This window comes from Callorhinchus milii, unplaced genomic scaffold, assembly GCF_018977255.1.
Source record: "Callorhinchus milii isolate IMCB2004 unplaced genomic scaffold, IMCB_Cmil_1.0 Scaffold2, whole genome shotgun sequence".
NCBI lineage: Eukaryota > Metazoa > Chordata > Chondrichthyes > Chimaeriformes > Callorhinchidae > Callorhinchus > Callorhinchus milii.
The window spans coordinates 108797324-108808586 of NW_024704743.1; the positions used below are offsets into that span (position 1 = coordinate 108797324).

At 45.9% G+C, this 11263-nt stretch overlaps 1 protein-coding gene across 2 annotated transcripts in view; it reads right to left on the reverse strand.

Annotated features, from left to right (window-relative positions):
• Positions 1-6270, reverse strand: part of LOC103180767 (cytochrome P450 7B1) — a 112797-nt gene extending 106527 nt beyond the window's left edge. For both annotated transcript variants that reach the window (XM_042332014.1, XM_042332013.1), the window contains exon 1: positions 5845-6270. In XM_042332014.1, the coding sequence (XP_042187948.1) occupies positions 5845-5927 (83 nt within the window). In that variant the 5' untranslated portion in view covers positions 5928-6270. The remainder of the gene's footprint in view (positions 1-5844) is intronic.
• Positions 6271-11263: the final 4993 nt, after the last annotated feature.

The window sequence follows — 11263 nt, forward strand, 5'->3', positions numbered from 1 at the left end:
AAGAATGTATGACCGTCCACCGGTAGCAGCAAACCGCTCCCAGCATGATTATTGGGGACCCTTCGACCAATTAATGGGGAGAATAGTTACATTTTATAGAGCCAGATGTAACTATTCGGCGATAACGGATTGTATTCAGGGAAAAGACGAAACGTGTATGCAATACTATACGCGATTGCGCAAGGTGTTTAATTCCAATAGTGGAATCGAACCACCACATCCACATGATGATACTGGAGTTTGGGCACAACAAATTAAGAATGCATTTCTGGCGGGAATGGTGCCCCATATTTCAAAATTGGTAAAACAACATCTAATAACATGGAGTACAGGGGCACTCCAGCCAGTATTAGATCATGCCATCCATTTTGAACGAATAACAAGGGAAGAGAAGAGGAATAATAGGCATAATGAGGGATTTATATCACAAGAAGTTAATAAACAACCATGGCAGAATAGAAAGAGGAAGCAAAAGAACAATAATGGGGGAGAATGTTATGTTTGTGGGAAAATGGGACACTGGGAAAGGGATTGTCCGAACCGGTGGAAGTCCCAAAAGCCCGAAGAAGAAGGAGAGGAGGAGAGAGGGGAGACTGAACGTATATTGGCGTTAATACAGTCTCCTGGGAGTGCTTGGTTGACATTAAGAGTGAATGGAATTGACATACCGTTTTTATGCGATTCAGGAGCATGTAGAACGGTTATTACGATGAGAGACGCAACTTTTCCTTATAAAAAGAGTCAGGAAAAAATTGATATTCGGTCAGCGTCCGGAGACTTAGAAACACAATGCGTCACGGAACCTCTTGAATTCTGTTACAAGAATAAAGAGACTGTAGAAGCACAAGTGGTTATATCAATGACATGCCCGGTTAATTTACTAGGGAGAGATGTGTTAACTAAACTCAAGTTAGGAGTGATACCTATGGGTGACGACCGATGGGAAGCAGTTAAGGTTACGTACAAAAAAAAGATTGAAGATACCCTAATTATCCAAGAAAGGGGGGAACCACAATACTATTATGCCCTACAGTTAAAGGAAGGGCCAGGACAATTCCAACAGGAACTGCTTAGATTGGCACACCAGCGGGTCATGGAACAAAGTGACTTCCACCTGCCTGAGGATCTGCACTGTACCATGTGGTACCGTGAAAAAGGGGAAGTTCGTTGCCATATGAGAGACATTTCAAATTGGGAAGTTCCACACGATTAACGATTCAATGTATATATTGGAATGCAACTGATATGGGAGGGAAAGTTTTACTCCAACCGTTAGATGATCAGCTATACCAGGGAGAAGGGAACCCCCATGTATCAATTGCAAAGAGATGCAAAAAGTCATGGCAACAAGTGGGTAACCTGGTAGATTGTGGGATAAAAGCACAGGATTGGGAAGAGACTCAGGATGCAGGAATATGGTATTCCCCGAGGACAGGTCTCTACTCACAATGTTTGAATTGGGTGTATCAATGTGAAAGAGTTAGGAAGATGCACTCAGGGAAGATGGTTCCCTGACTGTTAGGAGTGGAAATAGAACAGGAGGCGGAGTTGAATGCTCTGCCTGATGCTCTATGGTCCAAAGGATCAGCTGACGTAGGACTAATAAAAGGGATTGAACCTATTAAAATCATACCAAAAGGAACACACCGCCCATACCAACGGCAGTATCCTATGAAACCAGAGGCCATTGAAGGAATTGAACCCATAATTAAGGAACTTAAGGAGAAGGGCATCATAGTGGATTGCCCTGACTCTCCATGTAACACCCCCCTGTTCCCAGTAAAAAAGGTAGCGCCATCACAAGGGTGGCGATTGGTTCAGGATTTACAGGCTGTAAATAAGGCAGTGATTCCCCGGACCCCAGGTGTACCCGACCCCAATACCTTGCTGAACAATTTGCGACCTGATACAGCTTGGTTTACAGTATTGAATCCGGCAACCTTGCTGCCGGTACCCTCCGAGGGTAGCCCGCACGACTGTTTGGAAGAAACCTCACAGTCAGTGGCGACGCGAGTGGATTTGGCGGATACAAGGTTTGAGAATGCAGAGGTGACATACTTTGTGGACGGTTCATGCAAAAAGGATACGGGGGGCCGTTCCCAAAGCAGTTACGCTGTATGCACTCAGGACACAGTAATAGAAGCAGCCAGACTCCCAGCAGGATATTCGGCACAAATGGCTGAACTTGTGGCGCTTACCCGAGCTTGCGTACTGGGGAAGGGAAAAGTTGTTAATATCTATACAGACTCACAATATGCCCATTCCACTTGCCACATATTTGCTGGACAGTGGCGAAATCGGGGTATGGTTACCTCCACAGGGAAACCAATTTCCCATGCTGATTTAATATTGAACCTAATTGATGCATTACAACTCCCAAAACAATTAGCGATACTTAAGTGTGTTGCCCACACTTCTGCGAAGGACCTGGTGTCAAAGGGAAATGCCTTTGCAGATAAAACTGCCCAGGTAGTGCCCCTCGCAGAAGTATTCGTGTCACAAACACCACCCTCGATTGACATGGCATTGATTAAAGCAATGCAATCAGAGGCAGGCACCCTTGAGAAGCGAGGATGGAAAAACATGGGATGCAAACTAAACACATTCGGCATATGGGTTGGAAACACTGGACTGCCAGTTTTACCACGATCATTGTTTCCCATTGCAGCAGGATTGAGCCATGGCAAATGCCATGTCTCAAAAGGAGGGATGAGGACAATGATAGACCAACATTATACGACATTCGGACTAACCACTTATTTACAAAATTTTTGTCAACAATGTATAACATGTTTACGCAATAACCCACAAGGACAACTAAAATGTAAACAAGGCAAGATTCCATTGGATATGCCTCAGCTGGGAGAACGTACAGAATTGGAGGAGGCCGGACTTGCAGGATACATGAAAAAAATGTTTCAGAATAAAATGACTATGAGAAACGTATTACCTCCCCAGGAACTGAATGAGAACACCGAGCCATGCCCACTGCAGCCAGGAGATTGGACACTGATTAAAGACATCAAAAGGAAGCATTGGCATCAACCAAAGTGGACAGGACCATATCAGCTGCTACTAACCACACCAACAGCAGTACGGATTGCAGAACGAAACACCTGGGTCCACGTTAGCCACTGCAAGAAGACATCACCACTGTAAGGAGCAACTAGCAAGATGGCATGGCTACGGATTCTCAGTTTTGGACTATGGTTTGGACTGGTAACAAGTCTGGGGAGGAATACATATCTCTTAGCTGCACATAAGGCAGCAAAGGCGTCAAATGTGACAGGGTGTTGGGTGTGCACTGAGAATATCACAAATATTGTCCAGCATATGCGAGATCAGGTAAAAAGCTTACAGGAACCAAGTGGAATATCTAATTGGTGGGCGTCCTTATTTGAAGGATGGAGAGCCTGGGTTCTTAAAGCAGGGGTTGTGTTACTGGTATTATTACTGGGGATTTGTGTCCTTATTCACCTTGTTAAAGTGTGCGTCACTAAGTGTGTGGGGGTAACACCATCACTTACGATGGCGGTGGTGTCAGACGATAATCTGTCAGACGATGATGATATGGAGGATTACTATTCTGACCCATGAAAGCAAGGTACGATTGATCCCATCTATGACGATGCATCTTTAAATTGTCACAAGGCAACAAGAGGCATCCGAGAAAATAAATTGGGGACTGTACCGGCACATGGCAATGTTAATAAAGATTATAAAAGGAGGGAATGATGGATAAAAAGGCACAAATTATAACCTTTAGTAAACCCTGCAATGAGAAGCTTGGCAGACTGTGTTATCTGATCTTAGAAACGTGCAGCTCAACTGCATGGAACCAGTTACGACTGATTCCATGAAGGAAGTAAGCCCGAATCAACAGATGTATGCGCAGACTGGTTCCATGAAGGAAATAAGCCCGAATCAACAGATCTATGCGCAGACTGGTTCCATTAAGGAAATAAGCCCGAATCAACAGATCTATGCGCAGACTGGTTCCATGAAGGAAATAAGCCCGAATCAACAGATCTATGCGCAGACTAACTGCAGCCTTGGAGTATGAGACAATGGATAGTGCCCAATATACATCCTATGTCTCGACCACATTGTCACCTATGACCAAATCTAACGATTGGAGGAGAAGGATCCTCCCCATACTTGTATAAATGCCATTGTTGAATCCCACAACGGGGTCGTCAGCTTGGTGAAGCTACGACCCTAACTCTGTACCAGACTGAACTGACTGGTCCTGAGTTAGTTGAATAAATGTACTCTTAGTGATTGAACTGTGTGACTGTGTTTATTGCTTGAATGAACTAACATCCAATTGCAGAAGTATACAAAGAAGGTAGAAACGGAAAATTATCCAACAATTTTCACCTCTGAGACAAAATGTTGTGGGTTCAAGCTCCACTTTGGGATTTGGATTCACACAGTCTATGCTGACACTTCAATGCAGTGCTGGTGGGGGGCCGGGGGGTTGCATTTTCAGATGTGCTCTCCTTCAGATGAGACATTAAACCGAGGTCCTATCTGACTGTTCAGGTGGATGTTAAAGATCTCATGGCCCTATTCGACAAGTGAAGGAAGTTTCCCCTGATGTTCTGGCCAACAATCCCCCAAATAAAATTGGTCACTCCCTCTATGGTTGTTTGTAGGGAATTTCTGTGTGCAACCTGACCGCCGCATTTTGCCCACAAATACACAGTCAATACAATATATCACGTGAAGCACTTTGAGATATCTCCATGACTTGACAAGGTACTATATCAAACGCAAGGATTGTTATTGTTATAATTTTGTTAAAACACAAAATTGAAAAGATGTGAAACTTGCACAAAACTTGCAATAAGATATCTAGTTCAGTTAGATTAGAATGCAAGTGTCTATAAGGAGTCAGGAGCTCTGTAGCTCTGTGGTTAGAGCACTCGCCTCGCAAGCGAGAGACTGGGTTTGACTCCCAGCAGCGTGAAACCTTGGGCAAGTTTTCCTATTCCACACGCCTGATAATAAACCCTCAAGAAAAAAAATATAATAACAATCATTTTGACACTCAGTCCACGGCTGTTTGTGGGACTCTGCTGTGTGCAATTGGCTGCCGCGTTTCGCCCACAAAAACGCACAGCCAATTCACTATGCAGTATGTTCTGCCGAGCGCTTTGAGACGTCTCGAAGGCGTGAAAAGCGGCGCATCGAACGCGAGGAATATTATTTCGCTCTTGCAAGCTGGAACTGCTGAGGGCTCGACCGGTAGGTAAAGCGACAGTTGGCATATGGGTTAAGGTCAGTCAGTGTGTGGGAACAGCCTGTGATGTGTTAGATTCCTGGTGGGGGCAGATGCAGCTTCAATCTCCGCCCTTCAAAGTAGTTTTGCTTTTACTTTAACTTAATAATAATAATCCTTGCATTTGATATAGCGCTTTTCACGTCGGGAGGACGTCCCAAAGCGCTTCACAGAATAGACTGTAAAGTGAATTGACTGTATATTTGTGGGCGAACGCGGCAGCCAATTGCGCACAGCAATGTCCCACAAACAGTCGTAGATTGAAAATGACCAATTTATTATTGTTTTGGTTTTGGAGGGATTATTATTAGGCTTTGTGTGGAGTAAGGAAACTTGCCCAAGGTTTCGCCCTCTGCCTGGAATTGAACTCAGGTCTCTCACTTGCAAAGCGAGTGCTCTAACCACTGAGCTACAGGACTCCACAACTTGCAAAGAAAGTCGTCCATCTCTTCCCACCCCACACTTCTACACCCCACCCCCCCCCCCCCCCCCAACTCCCCTCCCCTCCCCCCAACCCCGGAAAAGCTGCCCCACAGGAGGAGCGCCTTCCAGCGCCTTACCTCCTGCGCCTCCTTCCCAGCACAACGCAGACCAGCAGAGCAACAGCCCCGAGCAGCAGAGAGACGGTCAGGGTCAGGGCCATGTCTATCAGCTGCTGAGGGGTTGTGCAACTCTCCTCTCCTCCTTCCTCTTCTTCTTTTCCTCCTTCTCTTTCTTTCTCTCTCTCTCTCTCTCTCACACACACTGTCACTCCCTTCCACCAACCTCACCCCCAGCAGCGCACCGCGCATGCTCCCGGTCACATCCTCCCCTCCCGGTCCACCCACAGGCAATGGGAGATTTTGGCAGAAAGTTGTTATTTGGGAGTTTTCTCTTCCCCTCCACACACCCACACACACACACACACACACACACAAAAAAAACACTGAACTGCCTTAGTTTAAGGAGCTTGAAGCACCGACCTGCAGCTTGAACCCCCCCCACCACCTCACTCACTCTCTCTCTCACACACTCCCCTCTTTCTCTCACTCTCTCTCACACACTCCCCCTCTTTCTCTCACTCTCTCTCTCACTCGCTCTCTCACTCTCTCTCTCTTTCTTTCTCACTCCCTCTCTCTCACTCTCTCTCTCTCTCACATACACTCCTCTTTCTCTCACTCTCTCTCACTCTCTCTCTCACTCACTCCCTCTCTCTCACTCACTCACACTCCCCCTCACTCTCTCTCACTCCCTCACTCTCTCTCACTCTCTAAATCACTCCCTCACTCTCTCACTCACTCACTCACTCACTCACTCCCTCTCTCACACTCCCCCTCTCTCTCACTCACTCCCTCTCTCTCACACTCTCTCTCTCTCTCACTCACTCCCTCTATCACACTCCCCCTCTCTCTCTCACTCTCTCACTCACTCCCTCTCTCACACTCCCCCTCTCTCTCTCACTCACTCCCTCTCTCTCACACTCACTCCCTCTCTCTCTCACACACAACAACAACAACAACAAGATTCCATTTATTGAGCGCCATTCACGTCGGGAGGACGTCCCAAGGCGCTGTACAGTTGGGTCAGGACCCAAGCAGGGGGGAAATGGTCAGGGTGAGGGGAGGGAGGGAGCGAGGAGAGGGTAGAGTCGAGAGGGGAGCTGAAGGCTCGGTCAACGAGAAAGGTCTTGAGACCGGCCTTGAAGGAGGAAAGGGAGGAGGCGGCGAAGGCACTGGGGGATGGAGTTCCAGAGCCTCGGGGCTGAGAGGCTGAAGGCCCGACCACCGATGGTAGGGCGGTTGGGGCGGGGGATGTGGAGCAGACCGGAGCCAGAGTAACGGAGGGTACGGGCAGGTAGGTAGGGGGATAGTAGGTCAGAGAGGTAGGAGGGTGCAAGGCCATGAATGGCCTTGTAGGTGAGGATGAGGATCTTGAATTCGATCCTCTGGGGATGGGGAGCCAGTGGAGGCGAGCGAGGGTGGGAGTGATGTGGTCCCGAAGCCTGGTGCGGGACAGTACACGAGCTGCAGAGTTCTGAATGACCTGCAGCTTGTGGAGGGAGGTGGCGGGAAGGCCGGCGAGGAGAGAAGTCCCATAGTCCAGCCTTGAGGTGATAAAGGCGTGGACCAGAGTTTCAGCAGCGTGAGGGGTGAGGTAGTGCCATAGTCTGGCGATGTTCCGGAGGTGATGGAAGGCGGTGCCAGTTGTGGTGCGGATATGAGGAAAAAAGGACAGCTCAGGGTCGAACAGAACCCCGAGGTTCCTGACTGACTTTGAGAGGTGGAGAGTGCAGCCTTGGATGCTGCTGCTGTCAGCGCCTGAGGTGCGGAGGCGCGGACGCGAGCCAATCAGGAGGGCCTCAGTTTTGCGCACGTTCAGCTGAAGAAAGTTGTCTCTCACCCTCTCTCTCTCTCTCACTCCCTCACTCTCTCTCACTCACTCTCTCTCACTCACTCCCTCTCTCACACTCCCCCCCTCTCTCTCACTCTCTCTTTCACTCACTCCCTCTCTCACACTCCCCTCTCTCTCTCTCTCTCTCACACTCTCTCTCACTCCCTCCCTCTCTCACACTCCCCCTGTCTCACTCTCTCCCTCTCTCTCTCTCTCCCTCCCTCTCTCTCTCACTCACTCTCTCACACTCCCCTCTCTCACTCTCACACTCCCCCCCCCCCCCCCCCCCTCACTCTTTTGTCATCTCAGTCAGCAATTGGTGAGGCTCAGAGATCACCCACCAGACCAAAAGACTTAAAAAGAGTCCGTTTCAGGCTCGCGGAAAATACAGCCGGGATGAACTTTTCTCAAATAAAACTGATTTGCCGCGAATCGTATCGTGTGCGATGCTCGTTACATCGTACACCAGAATCAATTCATGGCGCAGTCCTATAGCTCAGTGGTTAGAACGCTCGCCTCGCAAGCGAGAAACCTGGGTTTGGTTCCCGGTAGGGTGAAACCTTGGGCAAGTTTCCTTACTCCACACGCCTGATAATAATCCTTCAAGAGTGAAAAAAACAATAGAATTGGTCACTTCAATCCACGACTGTTTGTGGGACGCCGCTGTGTGCAATTGGCTGCCGCGTTTCGCCCACAAATATACAGTCAATTCACTTTACAGTCTATTCTGTGAAGCGCTTTGAGATGTTTAGAAGTTGTGAAAAGTGCTATATCAAATGCAAAGATAATTATATATTATGTTGATTTGAAAGAACACGCCACCAGTTGCATTTCCAGCTTTGCTTGTAGTTAGACAAACAGTGACATTTAAAGTTGTTTTTTTCTACCTCAAAGTCTTGATGGATGGATGTCACCCCTGAATTTAATTTAACCACTTTGAGACATTGTCCCAACATGGAAGGTGCTATATAAATCTAGAGCTATTGAGCTTGGAAATAAAATAATAATATAATAATCCTTACACCTATACTGTGGCATTGGTTGCCTGCTGGAAAAAAAGCCCTGGCGCATGAAATACACTCAAAAGATAAGATTTCTCTAATGACAGCGATGTACTTACTTTTGTTACAAAACAAAGTTACAAAAATGTAATGAGGAAGTAATGTGCTTATTTACATCGCAGGCCGCTGAGACCCTCATACATGCATTCATAACATCCAGGCTCGACTACACATACTCCCTGCTTATCCGCCTCTCAACTACTCCCTCCATAGACTGAGGATCGTCCAGAACTCTGTAGCCTGTGTCCTCTCCTGCACCAAGCTACCGACCCCCAGCTCAGCGCCTTGGGACGTCCTCCCGACTTGAAAGGCGCGATACAAATGTAATTTTGTTGTTGTTACATCAAGTTGACTTCTAAATGGTTCAGTTAGTGCTTCAGCCAATGTAAATTCATGAACAGAAAATGTGAACAATGGAAATCTTTGAAAACCATAGGATGTGGTAATTACCATAAACCACCACACTGGGTGTTACATGGGCTTTGACCTTAACTCAAAAAGGAAAAAAACAGTACGTTTGCTCTCCAAGCAGTAAAATAATAAATATTCTACAAAAACAAGAAATTCAAATGTCATGTAAATTAGGTACTGCTGAGTGGTTTGGCTTGGCCCTGTGGAGGCTTGTCACAAGACAAGCATGATACGATTATGAGAGCTAATGAATTAAATGTTTTGATCAATACTTTCATTTTTTGGTGTCCTCCCAAGTTGGGAAAGATAAATGCATTCTTACTAGATTCTAAGAAAAGAAAAATAATCTTTGATATTGTAATAAAAATAATATAGGAGAACTCCCTCTATACAAAGTACCCTCGATCTTTTTAAAAGAACTTTCAAGATGCTATGAAACTGCATACCATTTCTTCAACAGCAACAATTCTGTCATGGTGCCAGGGCATAAGTACAGTGATCACTTTCACCTGGAAGTGGGTTCCACTACTTAAGTCGCTTAACTTAAATCGTCAAGGTCTGCCACTGTCAAGTGCTCTGAGATGCTACCTGTGTGAAAGGCACCATATAAATACAAGTTATTTTATTAAATTCTAGCGATATTGTAAATCTCTCACACTTTTCAACGTCAGTGAGAATATAATCCTTGCATTTGAAATAGCGCTTTTCACGTCTTCTCGACATCTCAAAGCACTTCACAGAATAGACTGTAAAGTGAATTGACTGTATATTTGTGGGCGAAACGTGGCAGCCAATTGCGTACAGCAGTGTCCCACAAATAGTGTGGATTGAAAATAACCAACTTATTATTGCTTTGTTTTGGAACGATTATTATTATTAGGCGTGTGGAGTTAGGAAACTTGCCCAAGGTTTCGCCCTGCCTGGAATTGAACCCAGGTGTCTCGCTTGCAAGGTGAGTACGCTAACCATTGAGCTACAGGACTCCACAAGTCTGGAACTTGCTTATAACTCTGCTGGTTATTTTCTTTCCTCCTGAACAGGAAGTGTTTGTCTGCATAGCATTACTGTTAAGGCTGATAAAGTTAGTTTTTGCTGATAGTTCTTCAGCCAATAACTGACATAGATAAGTGAGAAAGTTCGGATGTGATGTTACACAGCATTGTATTACTGGAACAGTACTCACACCTGCTTGTGGTTTTACAGATATGAAGGCTGTAGATTTATATTGATTTCCCCAAGTCAGTGTCAGCGCAGTGTCATTGCTATGTAAACTCTGTATTAGCTGCATGTGTGTTAAACATAGGCCTATCATTTACTACCTCTTATTTTGAACTTATTTTGAACCGCCACCTGAGAGATCAAGGAACTGACACCTCATCCAATGGCCTTCTTGGGCAATGTGGAAGTATGGCAGTTCTCAATGTAAATATAATTTACTTTAGATAGTTATTTACTCCCATCATCACCACCCACAAAATGTTCTCCCCTATTTGTTCCTCTACTCCTGAAGAACATGATTGATGGAGGGTTGCAGCTCAGCACGTGTCAGTGGTTCCCTTATTAAATTACGAATCAGTCAAGAAGTATCCTCAGGCTCCTAATTCAGGGGAGGCTTCATAGATGAGCCTTCAGTGTCCATGTCCATACATACATGTACACACACATATATGGGATGATATGTCAATGCAGTGTTGGGGAAGCACAGTCCTTTGAATGAGATGGTAAATCGAGGTCCCATCACTCTGTTTGGACATTTAACATCTCCGGCACTACTACTAATAATAATAATCCTTGCATTTGATATAGCGCCTTATCATGTCTTCTAAGCATCTCAAAGCGCTTCACAGAATATACTGTAAAGTGAATTGACTATAGGTTTTGTGGGCAAAACACGGCAGCCAATTGTGCACAGCAGTGTCCCACAAACAGTCGTGGATTTAAGAGACAAAATTTTTTTTTAAGGGATTATTATCCCCGGAAAAACAATCCACCAATTGACTTACAACCAGGTTCCTATTTACTGCAAGGTAAACAGAGGCGTGTGGAGTAAGGAAACATGCCCAGTGTTGACTGTTTGCAGGTGAACACAGTAGCCAATTTGTGAATAGCAATGGCTAACAACCAACCAGGAGATGAA